The following is an 18271-nucleotide window of genomic DNA, read 5'->3' as shown; positions in this document are numbered from 1 at the left end:
TTTTTTGTTTGGATGTGATATGAATTTTGATGGATATAACCTTCAATCGCAGTTGAAAGGTTTGGAATCTTGAGTCTCGGTCAAGAAACGCTAAACAACACGAGCTTAAAACCAAATCAATCAATCATTCTTTTCGTTAAACACCATCACGTATTTATAAGCTAAATAATTAGCCTAAAAATCGGTAAAACAAATTCTAATCTAACTAGGAAACTAACTCTAACTTGTAAAGATAATATTTTGCAAATATGATCTTTAAAGTTAAGCTTATCTTATACTAACCGAATTAAACTAACAAAAATATCCTAATAAATTCGGTCATCTAATAATAAACTAAAAATAACAATAAAAATAATTATAATAACAATATTGATGTCTTGGAACCGCATCAGGATGAAACATTCTAGTTTGTACAAATACAAATGAGATCATCCTCAGGACCTCACGTTGAAAAAACATACAACTATACAAGTAATAAGTTTATTTACAAGGAAATACGTAGTACTAAGGATATTTATGTCCATTTATAATCTAATATATACACTCACACTTCTTTTTTTTTAATCATTTTTAATCATCTGTATTATTATTATTATTATTATTATTATTATTATTATTATTATTATTATTATTATTATTATTATTATTATTATTATTATTATTCATTTGATTATTTTTACAATTTACAAACTTTGGTTGTATTTGTGATTTATATATGATAAAAATATTATATTTGAAACTTAAATACGTAGTAGTATTGTTTAGACTAGGGTGGCTAATGCACCCTATGCGCACAGCCGCACACTATAGCTAGTCATCTTCGGTGAGGTTTTTTAATGGTTGGTTATATTAATGAAGGAAAATATGTAAAACAAATATATTAGGGGTAAAAATGTTCGCACACTATGCTAAATAGTTAAAAAAAAAAAAAAAATCAACATTAATGAAAGCAAAAAAAGGCATTCCTCAAAAAAAAAAAAAAAGGCAAAAAAAAAAGAAATAAATATTAATGAAAGCAAGATAAAATTTGTATATATTAATGAGGGTAAATACAGTGGCAGATCCAGAATTTCTAATGAGGGGTAACATTGAGCAATAAGAAGAAAAAAAATATATTAAAAAGTATACTTCATATGTCCGATAAATTAATTACTTTTGTATATATATACTCCGCATCTATTATTCGAAAGTTTATAAACTATATGATAATTTATACTGGTATAATATAAATAAAATGAAATTATTCTCGTATAAAACTAATTAATAAATGTATTACTTACTAAATATGTGCATTGAAAAAATGAAAAATGCAATTAAAATGTACATAAATTCATCAAATGAAGGCCAAGGGGTCTTAATATAAAGAGAATGAATAAGCTACTCATTTTATATAATCTTTTCTTTAGATTGGGTATCATGTACGATATTTAAAAAATAATTAAAGTTCTCTTTTAAAAAATGATTAAAGTTTTTAAACAAATTTGTATTATTACTTAAAAAGCATAGATTTTACTATTTGAATGAAAGCCTTTTAAAAAAATGGACGAATACAAAATTAAGTATACATACATAAACAAATACAAGATACAACTAATACAAGTAGAAGAAAAGTTAAAAAAAATAAAAGAAAAAATAAAGTCAAAAGAAAAAAGTTTTACAAAAATTTAAAAAAATAACCTAAGAGACCAGTTTTTATACAACCGGTCTTTTGTTTAAAAGGGGAAGCGCTAGTCAGCAGGTCAGGTATTAGTTTGCTATGGAATAATCAAAGAGACCTGTTATTTCAAAAAACAGGTCTCTTTGATTAATTGGTAGCACATATTGAAGTGTATAATTGGTAGCACACTATTTATAAGAGTAATCTTATACTTCCTCAACTTCTTTTTACTTGACACGTTTCTTTAGTCACGTTTATTGTTAGGAAAAATAATCAAAGGGACGTGAAAATCACTGTCCTTAAAGTATTATTTGCCCCCACTATGTTTGCACTTGGGAGATGATACTTCCAAGATTTCCCTAAGAACTAGTGTTTTATGACTGCAAAAATCAATATACATTGTATAACATTTTTCAGAAATTTTATAGAGAAGAAAAAGAAAAGAACATAGTTTAGTAAAAACAATCATGTTTTATTTATAGAGAAAAATAAATCAGATAAGAAGATACAATTTTTTTTTTAAAAATCTTATCTTCTTAAATCATCAACTGACATCATTATCCATAATTAACTTATTAATTACGAATTTATTTAAAAAAAATAATTAAATAAATAAGTAATTAATAAACTTGTCAATTACTAACCGCGGCGCGTGCAAAGTGCTCTTGATATAAATAATACATATATCAACACTAAGCTCATGCACAATCTTTTCTCTATTTTCAAACACATAGAATAATGCAAGCATTATATACATCTAAAAACCATACTAAACTATCCATGTGGGATTTCCTAATTTCCAAAATAAAATAACTCAAGTAATATAAACATTACAAGTACATTTTATTTTGTCAATGTGGGAAACAAACAAATAATTATAATGTTGACCTCATCAAAGTACACAACATTATAAAGCAACTCAAACTTTTCTAAAATTTCTATGTGGGATTACTCCTACACAAATTGTTAGAAGACTATCTAGGAAATATTTCAACATTTATCAATGCACAGATTCAATCGTTAATATCTTTAATTACTTATTTCAAAAAATTATAAAAAGTTGATATTTTGAAAATATACATCATGACGAATCTAACAAGACCCCACATAACTATATTATTCATTACGTATAAATCACAAAACTCGATTAAAGGGAAGTGTGTGAATAGTGTTAAAGTCAAAACGTGTCAACTAAAAATGGAGGTAGGGCCGGTTCTCATACGTTGAAATTCAATTCAATTCAGTTCAGTTCAGTTCAGCTCAGCTCAGTTCAGTTCAGTTCAGTTCAACTCCTAATTTTCTTCTCTTATAAAATATTCATTTTAGTTCGGTTCAGTTCAGTTCAGCTCAGTTCAGTCAATGAGAACAGGTCCGTAGTATTTTTTATAAGGTAGGGATACTTAGTTCTATAAAATTAAATTTTTAATATTTTTACAAATATGATATTAAAGAAATTGAGCTAGTGTATTGACTTAGTGCTATGACTCTGCTCAACAAAATTAGCAATACAGAGTAGCTTTTATAGTCGAATAGCGGGTAATTGCTAGACCAATGGATATCAATTAGTGATAGAGGTTAGTTATTAATGTAATGGCTGGATGATAATAAATTTAGGGAAAAAAATGAAGGGGTTGAAATATACAAAGACAATAGCCAAGCATATTATTATTTAAAAATGAAGGTGTAAATGGAAAATATGGATCATTTAGATAAAAAAAAATGTTTGCAATTTTTTTCCTTATAAAAAAGGCATATTTTTAAGGACAAATGGATTTTTTTTGTTGAGGGGAGACAGGTGGACTTTTTTAAAAAAAAAAAAACAGATTCATTCATTGATAAAAATCCATATGCTATCAGCAAGATGAGCTATCGATATGTGGTATATGTATGTGAAAGAAAATTTTCGTTTGATTCATCTGATTGTAGCAAATGATAGATTAACCTTCTTTTTGACTCTGCATAAGAAACAACTTGTACTCTACTAACAAAAAATTGAACTTTAACAAAATCCACTATAGAGACACTTACTACACACAACGAATGTAGATTTAAAATTTCGACTATTTTCGGCCTATATTACACTAATTTTTTTTGGACTTTAAAGTGAAATAGAAAGAAAAAAAAAAGAGGTGGCTAGGTTTTTCTTAATACATATTTTGTACTTGATATGGGACATCAATCTAAATGGACTTATTCCTCTACTCCATATATGCAAATGTTGGTATATACACTCAAGTGCACGGTGCACCCAAGGTATTTTTTTCACTTTATTTTGATAATTAAAGGATGATTATTGCTCATTTGTAGGGCTGTAAACGATCCCAGTCAAGCCAAGTTTTAGTCTGCTTGAGCTAAGCTTGATAAAAAAAATTAGCGTGCGAGCTATCTTGAGCTTGAACGTGCTTTTAATTTTTAATTTTTAATTTTTTTTTTTTTTTTTTGAGGTTAAGCTTGAGCTTGAAGAGTGTAACTTAATTAAGTAAATAAGTCCTAATTCATAAATAAAAAAATATTTTCTTTTAAGTTTTAATGCATCCACTTAATTTCATATAAGAAGTTTTCATTCTTTATATAGAAAAAGGTAAATCTAGAGTGTTTTTTAGGCCTATATAGGATGAAATTATTTATCTGTTTTCAAATATCTATATGGGTAAAAGATATGATACGGGCATGTTCTCTTCACATTATTTTAAGTTAGTTCAGTTCCAATAGTTCAGTTCTTAATTTCCTTCTCTCATAAAATATTAGTTCAATTTAGTTCATTTTAGTCAATTAGAACAGGTCCTACCTCCTATATTAATTTTTTTTTTCAATATAATAGACATTTTTTGAGGAAGAGCAAGTTTTGACTGAGTTATAATTAAGCGTGAACAAACTTATAAATGAACTTAAACAAGTTGTTCACTAGCATATTAGAGCACATGATGTTGTTTGAACTTTATTCATTTATCTGGCGAGATTAAGATTTTTGTTCAACCTTGTTTATTACTTAACAAATAAATTTTGACCGAGTTTGTTCGCAAATATGAGTATTCGGAATGTATCGCTCATTTACACCCCTACTCATTATCAAATGAGCAAAAGATAAACTTAAGTATATCGTGTGCTCGGATGTACTACCTCCGTTAAGTTTTATTTGCGACTTTGAGGTGCAACACGGATCCCAAGTCAAAATTTCATAATGGTGATTATGGAATGAAAGGGTTTGTGATTAAGGAGGAGAGAGATAAATTAAAAATGATTAGTAAACTACCCAAGCCACTCACTAGGTAACCAGGCCACCACCACCGAAACCAGACTAGCCACCACCACCGACACCACCTAAACCAGACTAGCCACCACCACCGACACCCACCCAAACCCGGACCACCAACACCACCAAAACTTCCAAACCAAGACCTCCACAACCCACTGACACTGTCGAAACTCCCAACCCAGACCACCACAACCACCGACACCGCCGAAACACCCTAAACCCGGCCTAGACTACCGATCGACACCGAGACCATCAACACCACCCACAAAACCCACGAAAATCAATGAAACCACCCATAAACCCACCTAAAACTAGACCACCAACCAACACCGACACCATCAACGCCACCCACAAAACCCACTGAAACCACCAACAAGACCCACAAAAATCACCGAAATCACCCATAAACCTATCGAAAATCATCAAAACCACCCACAAACCCATCGAAAATCACCAATCACCCACAAATCCACTAAAACCTTTGAACCTAGAATACCCACAAACCCACGAAAATCATCCAATCCATGAAATATACCTGTGTGTTGCTTCCTTACTTCTTGCCGCAAAACCACCATAGCCACGATGACATTGTTGCTAGTGCTTGCCGAAGTCGAAATCAATGGAGGTTTCGATTGAGAGGAGAGAGAAAAAGCCAAATTGGGAGTTGTTAGATCCAGATTAAGTTGTTAATGTACTGCAATTAATTATTTAAGTGAATGTTTAATTTTTAAAATAAGGGCAATATTGACCTTTCTAGCCAAAAAAACTTGGGAAAATCTCTCTGGTAATCATAAATTTTTATTTTTTCTTAGTGGTAAAGGCTGAAACTTTTGATTATCAATGGTAATCACGAAATCATTTAACCAAGTCAATGGTAACTTTAATGATATTAAAACATCGTTAAACAATTAACTAGGGTTAAATAAATATATATTTACATTAGTACCCTTTAAATTATTTTTTTTTAAAAAAAAAGATAAAAAAAAAAATCCAAACCCCTCCTTAGCCACCAGCCAACCGCCAGCCTTCTCCCCGAGCCACCCAACTTGCTCCCTTCACTTACCACCACCACACCCACATTACTAGCTTCGTCAATTGACCCAAACAACAGCGGCGCGACCACCGCAGTCAACCACCTCCAAATCCACACCACCAAATCACCATTCAGTTGCAAAACAGCAGCTAACCACCGCAATCACCTCGCCACTATGACTGCAACCACCCTAGCTGCCGAATTAACCACCAGTGTCTCCAATTCGTCCCACAACAGCCTCCGTTGCACTCAATTCGCAACCGCAAGCTTTAATTTCAAACCAAAATCAAATATCTTAATCGAATGACTTGATGATGATGCTCATTTATGATGATGAAGAGCAACAAGTAAAATTAAGGGAGGGAACGAGGGTCTGATTCATTTTGAGGGATTTTTGGGGTCGAATATGGTGATTTTGAGTATGGGTTCAAGATGTTTTCGAGGGAGGTGGTGGGTTTTTTCTGGGTTTCGACGAGGAAAACAATACCGAGGCAAGGGCGGGGGATGCAGGGAAGGGTGGTGGGCAGGGGCGAGTATCCGGGGAAGGGAGGTGAGGCAGCGGCGAGGGTGCTCGGCAGCAGCGAGGTGGCTGGAAGGGGGTTGCAGCGGTGAGAAAAGGAAGAAGAAAGGGGAAAGAGATCAAAAGGAAGAGGAAAGGGGGTTGGGGGTAATTAAATGGGGGTAGTTGTGTCTTTTTTGCACTTTAATTGCTAAACCATGGTTAAAGAATTAACAAATTATTTAAGTTAAGTTACCATTGACTTGGTTATATTATTTTGTGATTATCATTGATAATCAAAAGTTTCAACCTTTACCAATGAGAAAAAATAAAAGTTTGTGATTACCAGAGAGAATTTCCCAAAAAACTTACTAAAAAGGGAAAGATTTGGGAATGTTGCAAATAATAGTAAGCATCCAAATATGAAAATAGTATAGTGCACCCGGGTGCACCATGCGCATGGTGCACCCGGAAAGAACATTAGACATATTTTAAAGAACATGGGCAAAAAAAAGAACATGCTAGTGTTAGAAAAAGAACATACCTATGTTTGACAAAAGAACATGTTTGTGTTTGACAAGAACATGACATTACAAAGAACATAAAGTCTTTACAAAAAGAACATGTTATTTTTCATGGTTATTTAGGTGTTGAACGTGTTTGAAAAAGAACATTATATTTGACAAAAAAGAACATGTTCGTGTTTGACAAAGATGTAGGTGATCATTGGGTGGGCCGGGCCAAGGTTAAAAAATCAGCTCACTTCTCGGGTCGGGCCAAATTTTGGGCCGAAGTTTTTATGCCCAAAATTGTCCGACCATGCGGGCTTTTCGGGTCGAGTAAAAAAATCAACTAAAATGCATAATACGCATTCCCAAACCCGCCCAATAAATTAAATTTAAGGGTCGGGTCCGACCCGATTTTGGGGGCGAAAAAATTCTGCCCAAAACCCGTCCAAAATCGGGTCGGGCCGTTCTAACTTTGATCACCTCTAGCCAAAGAACATAAAGTCTTTACAAAAAGAACATGATAATACATTAAAGAACATGTTCTTTTTTCTAGTTACTTGAGTGATTGGTTTTTTTTTTTTTTTTTTTTTTTTTTTTTTTTTTTTTTTTAATGTACATACATTAAAGAATATATTGTATAATATAAAGAACATATTGTATAATATAAAGAACATATAGTTCAAACTCAATGAACATAATCATCAAACTTAAAGAACATATTATGCTCATGTTCTTTATAATATATATAATGTTCTTTTTTTGCCCACGTTCTTTTAAATATACCTTATGTTCTTTTCGGGTGCACCAACCATACATTAATCCAAATATAGTAAAAGTTGCAAATAAAACTTAACGGAGGTAGTATGTAAAATTCACCATAGATGAGCATTAGAGCATATTAATAAAAAAAATAAAAAAAATAAATTAAAAATAAAATTAAAAAACAGAAATTGGTATATTCCCAAATTACCCTTAGGCTCTTGGACCCGTATCTCGTTTGCCCATTCTTTCGGTTTCTCTCTCATGCCAATATTTTCTCCGTTTATACTCTTTGGTTTTGAAAGCATATTCTGATTCTCTATTTCTCTTCTTGTTTGTGAACACAAATTTTGGGATTTATAAACACCATTATTATTATTATTATTATTATTATTATTATTATAGAAGCTCGTAATATTCAAAGAAGAAAAAAGGAAGTTAAAATAATGAGGGATTAGATAATTACTCCTTTGCTGATTTGCTCATTTTTATCCTTCTTGCCGTTCTCAAATCACCAAATTATCTCAGGTAATTGTCATTTTTTTTAATCTTAAATGGGTAATTTGTTATTTATTTATTTATTTATTTGTTTTTCCTGCAAATTTATCTCCAATGTGTAATTTTCTGAATTGGGTGTTGTTTGATTTCAAGTGGGCGGATCCAATGTGCCTTTATCTGATCTGGGTTTTGTGATTAGATGATCAATTCAATGTAATATCCTGATAATTCTTATCAATTTTTATGTAAAGTTTTAATTTTTTAGTGGGATTATTGGCGTTGCTTGCAGCATTGTCTTGTTTTTGTTAGTTGATTTTGCTGAAATTGGGTTTTCAAGTAGTTTTGTTGTTGAAATTTACTCGTTTAGTATTTGGTTGGCAATCGTAGTGTTAAGAAGGTCCCTAAAAGTCTCAACTATTTCAAATGCATTTATTTGTCATTATAGCACCGAAAACCGGAAAATCGAAATGTTTATATATGTGATCTTGAAACGATGCTTTTGTAAATGGAATTTGATTCAGTTCTTTGAGTACAAAATATGTTTGGCAGTATTCCACACTGTTGTTTGTGAAAAACTTTGAGGGATGATCATAAGGTTTGTAATTTTTACACATTTGATGTCAGTAATGTATTATTGCTTATATTAATAGTTCTGTATATTTGTGCAATATTTATTTATGAGACTGTGATCAACAGCAATGTATGAACCACCTTGAGACATATGTTTGCTCTTTTATGTTGTGCTTTGCATTTATCTGAAATTCGTTTCATACATATCAATCAAAGCCAGGCTTTGATTGATTGATTGATATGTACAGAATTTGTTTCATACATATATGTAAGAAAAATTAAATGCACCTATATAGTAGTAGGCTTGAAGTTCTAAATTGTCTTTGTCCCCAAGAATGTTGTCTCAATCTTTATTAGTTTTTTTGTTTGTAGCTGACACACATTTGATCCTTCTTTTTTCATGTTGGTGAAACTGACTGTCGACTTGTGGATCTTTTTTTTACTTTTTCTTAAGCTGTTTAATTTTGCAACAAGGTGCTGGCCTAGCCATCTAATTTGTATATTTTTTGTATATGCAGCACATTTTAACCCTTGTAAATATTGGTGCCTCAAAAAGTCAAAAAGTGTGATAAGAAACTGAGAACCAGCATCTGAAGCGTGAACAGATTTTTCTATAACTTTGCTGTAGAATATGATGAGAAAACAGTTAGGTCAAGGGCTGCGTCGTTGACAAATTATATATTGTGATAGTTCCTTTAATCCAAATTATGGCTGAGATTTTCTGATTGTTCAACAAGCTATTTTTTGAAATAACTATTGAGATGGAGTGATGGACTAGTTGCATTAGTTTTCTTAGAGGGACACAGCCCTTGTGTTGTTTTCTCTTTTCCGACTTATTTTTGGTTTTGAAGTACCATTTTCTTTTCTCAATTTCCTAAAGGCTATTCCTGGTTAAAGTATCTTGGATTCAAATTTCATTAGTTTTAAATAGAAGCTTTTTGACTCAAAACACTGTCGATGGAATGTTCTCTTTCACCCCGAGGGCATAAGCAAAGTCCTCAAAGCCATGGGCGCAAATCTGTTTTAGGTGGGACTCAGAAAGATATATGGCTTATTGTGAAGGAGGGCTGCTTAGCTGATGTTGAATTAGCTTTAACTCAACTGAAAAAAAATGGTGGTAATATCAACTTGAGGAATGCATTTGGCCTTACTCCTCTTCACATTGCTACTTGGAGAAATCACATTCCTATCGTGAGGAGGTTACTTGCAGCAGGTGCTGACCCTGATGCTAGGGTGAGTTACTCTTTACTCTGTCTTTATAAGATTTACCTTCTATTCTAGTTAAGTTGGGTCGTCCTTTTTTGAGTTTGGATATTAGTATATGCATTGTGAAACAAAATCTAACTTGAACCACTTTTTTAGTATTTGTCAGTGTATAATATGCGTCATTTGGATTTGCATGTGTGGGTCAGTTGCTGATAAATTCTTTGCACTGATGTCAGCCTTGGAAACATTTATTTTCTTTCTTGTCATCCTTTGTTCATGTCCTTTCCTAATAAGTAATAACACTATTCAAAGGAATTTGAATGCCTAATAGAATGGATGATTGTTAGATTCCTTTCTGCTCTCTTGTTCTTCTTACTTAGGTTGCTTGTCTTTTAGGATGGAGAATCAGGATGGAGTAGTCTCCATAGAGCTCTTTATTTTGGCCACTGTGCTGTGGCAGGTGTCCTTCTTCAGTCTGGTGCATCAATCTCTATAGAGGACTTCAAATTACGAACCCCTATCGATCTCCTTTCTGGACCTTTGTCGCAGATTCTGGGTAATCAACATGCTTCAGGTTTGTGGCTTTGCCTCTTAGTGATCGTTGTTAGGAATTCATGCATTGATATGATTGGATGGCTAAATTGTACTTTTCTTTCTTGCACAGTTACTACTGAAGTCTTAAGCTGGGGAAGTGGTACTAATTACCAACTTGGAACTGGAAATGCTCACATACAAAAGTTACCTTGCAAATTGGACGCACTTCATGGTTCATTTATTAAGTTGATTTCTGCCTCAAAGTTTCATAGTGTAGCTGTCACTGGCCGTGGGGAGCTTTATACTTGGGGGTTTGGAAGGGGTGGCCGTCTTGGACATCCCGAGTTTGACATTCATAGGTAAAGACTCTGATTCCTATCCCCCTCTCCTCTTCCACTTCTTCCTTTTAAGTAATCATCATGTAATTTGTAGTACGTCTTGATGAAGTATTTCCATTGGCTAATTTAATCTTGTATGTTTATCAAGAATAATTTTTTATCTTGCATGGTTATGAGTTTATGATTCATTAAATATAAAGGCTTATTACCTAGAGAAGTCCAAGTGTTAGGATTTTTTATTTTAAAATAATGAAAAATGGAAGAATTGATGGGCTGCAAAAGGGATTGTTTGTGAGGGGGTTTTCGAAAAGGACCAAGGGTTGGTTACTGGAGATGCTGATGAGAGGGCTCAAGTAATGGAAGAAAGCAAGCAAAATAATCAACGAAGATAATAGTGGGAAAATTTTGGACTTTTGGTCAATTTTCATCTTGCCAGGTACTGTGTGGAGTGATGAATGGTCATCCACCTTGCTCAGGAGTATATCCATTGCAAATCACTTTTTGAAGTACTCACACACCTTACTGTAGCCTGAAGCAGCAATGGTGTGGTTGTTGGGACTGTTTTTACATGGTGTGGCAAGGGAGATGAGGCTGTAGGATTAATTTTGTTTTCACCAATTAATTTTGTTTTCACCAATTAATTTTGTTTTCACCAGTAATGTTTGAATATTTGAACCTGTGTTTTGGAATTGCAAATTGCTCTAATAAGACCCCTCTGAATGTGATTATGCATTGTAAACACTTGATACTGTATATCTTTTTACTTTTTACTGCTGATAGTTGTAGAATTTGTCCTCAGTGAATTGATTTTCCTGCCCTTTTATAGATGAATGCATAATTGTCTGATTTTGGAAGTTGATGAGCTTGCAACCACATTAAATGTATTATAACTACCTTTGCATCTTGTGCTGTGTGCTGGCTGCTGGCTGCTGTGGGTCCAGAGTTCAATGTTGAGATTCTGATATTGTTGTCTTCTTGTAGTGGACAAGCTGCTGTTATAACACCAAGGCAAGTGATTTCAGGCCTTGGTTCTCGACGTGTCAAGGCAGTTGCAGCTGCTAAACACCACACAGTAATTGCTACTGAAAGTGGTGAAGTTTTTACTTGGGGATCCAATAGAGGTATAGCTGATGTGTAAAGTTAGTGATTAGTGGGTGTAAATTGCTTTGCATTGAGTTTGCTCATTTTGTGTTTGTTTGCATAAATTTGCATTATAATCAGAATCATGTTCTTTTTTCTTGCCTCTGCTGTAACTTATGTATGCCAGCTTTGATTTTCTTGTGCACTATATGTTCAGAGGGCCAACTTGGCTATGCTTCTGTGGACACCCAACCAACTCCTCGGAGGGTTAGTTCTCTTAAGTCAAAAATAGTGGCTGTTGCTGCGGCAAATAAACACACTGCTGCTGTTTCTGAGACTGGTGAAGTGTTCACATGGGGCTGCAACAAGGAAGGGCAACTTGGTTATGGTACATCTAACTCAAGCTCCAATAATACTCCAAGGTTGGTTGAATATTTGAAAGGAAAGTTCTTTACGGCAGTATCCGCTGCAAAATATCATACAGTGGTCCTAGGAGCAGATGGAGAGGTATGCAAGTTTAACCAAGCTGGCATTATTTTTGGATTCGTAAATTTTCATTGTTTCTCTTGGCTGTAGGTGTTCACTTGGGGTCATCGACTAGTAACACCAAGACGCGTGATTATTGCTAGAAATTTGAAGAAAAATGGGAATGCTTTAATGAAGTTTCACAGAATGGAGAGGCTTCATGTGGTTTCTATTGCCACAGGTATGGTGCATAGCATGGCTTTAACTGATGACGGGGCACTATTTTACTGGATTTCATCTGATCCTGACCTCAAATGCCAGCAGGTTGGTATTCCAAATACACTAGAGGTTTTTAATTTGACCACAATGTTGTAGCAGAATGTCAGTTTATTAATACCTCTTTATCCGTTTGCCTTTGTCTATGCAGTTATGTTATCTTAATGGAAAAAAAATTGTCAGTATTTCTGCTGGTAAGTATTGGCATGGTGCAGTTACATCGACTGGTGACATTTATATGTGGGATGGGAAGAAAGCTAAGGACAAGCCACCAGAAGTTGCTAGGCTTCACGGTGTGAAAAGGGCAACTAAAGTTTCTGTGGGTGAAACACACCTACTGATTGTTGGCTCAACTTATCATCCTGCTTATCCTGTGAATGCAGTACAGGACTGTGAAAATTTAAAACCTGCTGTCAGTGATGTTTTGGGAGAGTTGGATGAGGGATTCATGTACAATGACATGGAGTCTGACAATGCTAAATCTGGTGTGAAAATGGAAAATGCTGGTGACAAGGTTGTGCCTAGTTTAAAGGGCCTTTGTGAGAAAGTAGCTGCGCAGTGTTTGGTGGAGCCACGAAATGCTCTGCAAATGTTGGAAATTGCAGATACGTTGGATGCAGGTGATCTTCGGAAGTACTGTGAGGTAATTTTTAGTGTTAAATTATGCTTAAAAGTCAAAAACCTCCCTTTTTTTTTAAAAAAAAAAAATCTTTATTTTTATTTTTTGTGTTTCATTCCTCTTTCCTATTGCAACATAGTTGATATGTCATTGTTGAATTTTATTGTCTGTACGGCTTTTTTCATATAACATATATGAGAATAGAGTGAGGTTACCTGTATTGGTATACTTTTAACACTAGAGATCAAGATGTCATGTTGACAGCTGTGCATTCAATCAGGTAAAACTTTCAGAATCGTGGTCCCTAGAAGTGTTAGTTGAATCGTGTTCATTTAAGATTTTATTCAGATGGAAACATTGAGCATTTACTCAGTCATATGTTAGATATTTTACTTATTGAAGTCAGAATTGCTGGAAGAGTTGAGCTCGAACTTCTAACATCTTTCCCCCTCTCATCTCTACCACATGCCTTGGTTTAGAGTGTATAACACCATATATTGTTGCTTGTATTCTTGTACTCCATAATAGTTAGACTTGTTTGTATGCTCAGCCACCCAATTTTTAAATTTCAAAAATTGATAGCTAACCTTAATGCTGAAATAGTTGTTGAAAGAGTGAATATGACTTTTTTTTTTTTTTTTTTTTTTTTTTGGGGAAAATCTTATTTAGCAATACAATTTGTCACATTAAGGCCTTGTTTTGTTCACCTTATTTTTACTTATTTCAGGTCTCATAAGTTTTGATAAGATTAGTTCAGAAAGATAATTAAATAGTATTGAAAAAAAAAAAAAAACTAATTAAATATTCATATTGTATGTTCTTCATAAATTAGCATTGAAATATACTCTGTAATATGTAGGAGGATATAATTCGTTATCTGATGTAGAAATTGCACTTGCAGGAAATTGTTATTCGCAATTTTGACTATATTTTTACGACTTCATTGAATACTGTTGCTACTGCCTCACTGGAAATTTTAGCTCACGTTGAGAAAGTGCTGGATGTAAGATCATCTGAGTCATGGAGTCATCGTAGACTCCTTACTCCAACAGCTACATTTCCTGCTGTTTTAAACAGTGAAGAGGAGAATAGTGACAGTGAGTCTCCAAGAACCAGGGATAATAACCTCACCGTGACTTATAGTGCAAAGAAAGCTGGTTGTTTCAGATTAGATAATTTTTTGCAACCTATGAATGTTACAAATCAGGAAGTAAGCAAGCAAATAAGAGTACTGCGGAAAAAGTTGCAACAGATTGAGGTTCTTGAGGCGAAGCAGTCTAAGGGACACATTCTTGATGATCAGCAGATTGCAAAGCTGGAAACACGGCCTGCTCTAGAGAGCTCACTTGCAGAGCTGGGTGTTCCTATTGAGACAACAATTGCAAAGTCATCAGTTTCAGTGGTATCAGATGGCAAGGTCTCTAAGGCAGGGAAGCCAAAGAAACAGAGGAGAAAGAGTAGACATGAGGAATCTCAGACAGAAGCTTATTCTGGTACAGAATTGGAGTCTGACCATGTGAAGGCTGTCGCGGACCTCAATTTGTCAAAGTTGACTGAGGGGAAGGTGATCTTTCTGATGCATCTTCTTTATAATATGTGCTCTTTGCTGGTCAAAGATAGCTCTTGCATCACAGTTTTCAAGTTTTTGCTTAATTTTTTGAGTTGTGTGTTTTGAACAAGGCCTAATCAGGCAGTGGAATAACATTCTTAATGCATAAGATCACAAGATAGTCAGTGAGCAAAAGTGTTTGGCAGCTGTTGATCTAGTACAACAATTAAGAACTTGTTTGATCGTCGTATGTTTAGTGTATATGATCCTTATTACTTTGTACTCCCTCTGCCCCTTAATAAAGCCCCATTTCTTTTGGGCACGGGGTTTTAGGAGAGGATTTGTGGGGAGTTGTTGATCAAAGTTAAATAATAAAAAAATTTAGTGGGATTATAACTTAGTAAGTTTAGGGGAAGTGAGAAATTGTAGGTGGGTTACATGATTTTGAACTTAGTAAACTATGGGCCCCACCCACTTGAGAAATAGAGATTTGAATCTAGGGACAAGAAATTTGGGAAAAATGGCGCTTTTTATTTAGGCACGGAAGGAGAATATGGTTTTGTAAGTTAAGTTTGATCAATTTAAACCTGAAGGTGTATGTCATGTAATTTATTCCATATTTTTCGATTGATGACTACAATGATGAGCTTGTTTTTATTTACAGGAATATGATCAGTTTTATATTATTTTATTGAGTTATTTATTGTTTTGGCGCTATAGGTTCCTGCTGAACCTGAAGATTCATTTACTAAAGGCTCCCAAAATCTCTCTCTGGAGAAAGACTCTCCTGGTGTGGGTATGAGTAAAGGTTCATTGGTGGTGGGAACGAAGAAGAAGAACAAGAAGGGACTCAAGGGAGGGCTCTCCATGTTCCTGAGTGGTGCTCTTGATGAGCCTAACAAAGTTGTCAGTCCACCACCACCACCGTCACCCAAATGTGAAGGGCCAGCATGGGGTGGATCTAAGGTTTCAAAGATGTCTTCCTCTCTCCGTGAGATCCAAAATGAGCAAAGCAAATTGTTCAATAATCGGCCTTTAAAAAATAAAGAAAAACCAGAAGAGCTACCTGATAGGAGTAGTGGAAAATTTTTGTTGAGCTCTTTGCTGGCCTCTAACCCGATTCCTGTGGCGCCTGCTCGCACAACACAGTTACCTGATGGAGATAAAAGCACTCCTCCTTGGGCTGCTTCTGGGACCCCACCTCATCTTTCACGACCTTCTCTCAGGGACATACAAATGCAGCAGGTACCATTATGGCACTGAGTTGCCCTGTAATTATTTTTTAGCTGTCTTGTTTTTCTACATTTACTGCCTCTCTTTTGCTTTAAAGGGTGAGTAAAGAAATGGGAAAATGAAATGTCTCGTTAATGTTAGCTGATTTTATGTTGTATTTTTTCTGAAGTGTTTGTTTATACTTTATACTAGGTTCATTTATTCGTGTTATAGTGAACTTCTTGGAATTAGGTTTTGCAGATAAACCTGGCCTATGGTTGGGTTAAGGAAAGCTCAAATATACCATTTTTGTACTATCTTGGAAAAATTAGCGTTCTTTTTGGATGGTCAAACATGGAAATGGTAACTTGTGATATCTATTGGCTCAAGTGTCCGCGACTCTTTTAATGAGTATTTGACGTTTTTAGCTTATCTGTTTTTGCTGTTTTACTGTTAGTGTGGAGTTTTGTTTTCCAGTTTTTATGGTAAGAAATTGGGTAGTAAGGTGTTCGTGTATACTAGTTAAGTTGAAAATACTTTTTAACATGAGTTCTCTCCTGACAGTTTCTCATAAAGCATTTCTTTGTTCTATATTGCAATTTGCTGCTCTGCATTTTTGTAGTTTTAATAACCATTTTTTTACTGTCATCTATGCCAGCCCTGTTTATTAACTGCTCTTAATATTGGTTTTATTTGCTCCATTAAAACAGGGTAAAAATCAATCCGTTGCGCATAGCCCAAAAACAAAGACAACTGGATTTGCAGTTACTACTGGTCAGGGGTCACCTTCTGAGTCTGGCTCACAAAGCCGTTGGTTCAAACCCGAGGTGGAATCAACATCTTCAATCCGTTCCATCCAGATAGAAGAGAAGGCAATAAAGGATTTCAGGCGCTTCTACAGCAGTGTTAGGATAGTAAAAAACCAAAGTTAGTGCTTTGTCTATTTGCTTTAGCAGGTTAGACTTCTTAATTCCACTTTTTCTGTTCTTTCTCAGACTGTACAGATCCTTTGTATATTCACTTAGCTAGGTTTATTATCTTGGCGGGAAAAAAATTGTGGTTGACTTTAAGTTCATAGGGTAAGCTTGTATAATCATTCCCTTTTTAGAGGGATTTTTTTTTTCTTCAAATTCTCTCAAACATTTTATTTGAGGGGAAAAAAAAAATAGATTAGGATCAAATAAAGCGGCAGCCACTTGATCAAGACTGTTATATCTAAGTTGCTGCCATTGCTGGTGGAGCAGACGCTTAGGGTAGGCTATGATATTAATATGTATGCATATCGATGCTTTTATGTTACAATTGTGAACCTAAATTTACATTTAGTGAAATAATAAATAATAACGGTGTGAATTTTCACCCGAAGTGCCTTTTTTTGTTTCTCATTGCATTAATTTCCACACAGCCTTCACTGCGGCAATTCTTCAGTAATTTCCTGCGTTCAGGACTGCACCAGATAGGGTTGGAACTACCAAATTTCTCTGGCTGGGTATAATAATCTCGGTTTGATTTGATTTGAGATCGGTTATATGTGATTAATTAGCAAATGGTTGGTTTTAATAAAGAAAAGAACCAAAGTCCCTCTCATTTCCTGACAATTAAGGTCTTTGAAAATGGAGGGATATTCGAGGATGACGATGAGATACACAGGACTGACAGGAGGCCAAGCACCAGCAATCCAGCATTCTCATCCTTGACAACAGCAGTGTTCTTTACTCTTTTGACCATGGACAGCTTTAAGGAAGAGTAAGCTAGTCGTTTTTGGCTCAATTGTATAAAGGTAGAAAATGAGGGAAGAAGAGAGAAGAAAAGATGGGTAAGGAGGGCAGACCAATGGAGATGTACATTAAAATACTTGATATTAAGGCAAGACTTCACAATAAAATAAAATAAATATGTACGGAAATTCTCTTTAGAACACTCAATTTTTCAATTTTTCTCTATGGTAAATTAGAAGAAAAGTTATTATCATTAGTAACATCATATTCTTTATTACCAATGATAATAACTATTTAAATTAAAAAATCTAACCATAGTTAATTAATTTTTTTTAATAATAAAATTATTTTAGAATTAATTTTTTTTAAAAAAAACAACCCTCTATCCCCACCCACCCAGTCACCACCAAAACCCCTTTCTCGGTCGGCGCCGTGACCTCCCCACCCTAGCGACGACCCCCTACCCTCCTCTCCCATCCCCTTTCCCGGACGA

General features: G+C 34.5%; 1 protein-coding gene across 3 annotated transcripts; it reads left to right on the top strand.

Moving 5' to 3' along the window:
- The first annotated feature begins 7962 nt into the window (after positions 1-7962).
- LOC145597191 (uncharacterized) lies at positions 7963-17948 on the top strand. 3 transcript variants are annotated; one of them, XM_081653351.1, is made up of 11 exons: positions 7963-8241; positions 9300-10014; positions 10384-10880; positions 11841-11980; positions 12157-12446; positions 12516-12728; positions 12832-13323; positions 14201-14863; positions 15569-16093; positions 16771-17016; positions 17466-17948. In XM_081653351.1, the coding sequence occupies exons 2-10, from the start codon at positions 9739-9741 to the stop codon at positions 16990-16992; spliced, it is 3318 nt and encodes a 1105-aa protein (XP_081509477.1). In that variant the 5' UTR covers positions 7963-8241; positions 9300-9738; the 3' UTR covers positions 16993-17016; positions 17466-17948. The 3 variants fall into 3 exon arrangements, with proteins under 3 accessions (XP_081509477.1, XP_081509482.1, XP_081509472.1); XM_081653356.1 differs by lacking the exon at positions 17466-17948 and having other exon boundaries at positions 7964-8241; positions 10384-10561; positions 10652-10880; positions 16771-17425; XM_081653346.1 differs by lacking the exon at positions 17466-17948 and having other exon boundaries at positions 7964-8241; positions 16771-17425.
- The last annotated feature ends 323 nt before the right edge of the window (positions 17949-18271 follow it).

Source organism: Chenopodium album, chromosome 2 (assembly GCF_948465745.1).
Source record: "Chenopodium album chromosome 2, dcCheAlbu1.1, whole genome shotgun sequence".
NCBI lineage: Eukaryota > Viridiplantae > Streptophyta > Magnoliopsida > Caryophyllales > Amaranthaceae > Chenopodium > Chenopodium album.
Note: the sequence above shows the minus strand (reverse complement) of the source record. Positions and strands in the feature narration are given on the sequence as shown.

What these genes read in the sequence shown, in the direction of transcription:
- LOC145597191 (XM_081653351.1), top strand. Translation starts at nt 9,739, where the DNA reads ATGGAATGTTCTCTTTCACCCCGAGGGCATAAGCAAAGTCCTCAAAGC. An exon ending in ATCTTCGGAAGTACTGTGAG is followed by an intron (nt 13,324 to 14,200) that starts GTAATTTTTAGT and finishes TTGCACTTGCAG; the next exon opens with GAAATTGTTATTCGCAATTT. An exon ending in GGGACATACAAATGCAGCAG is followed by an intron (nt 16,094 to 16,770) that starts GTACCATTATGG and finishes CCATTAAAACAG; the next exon opens with GGTAAAAATCAATCCGTTGC.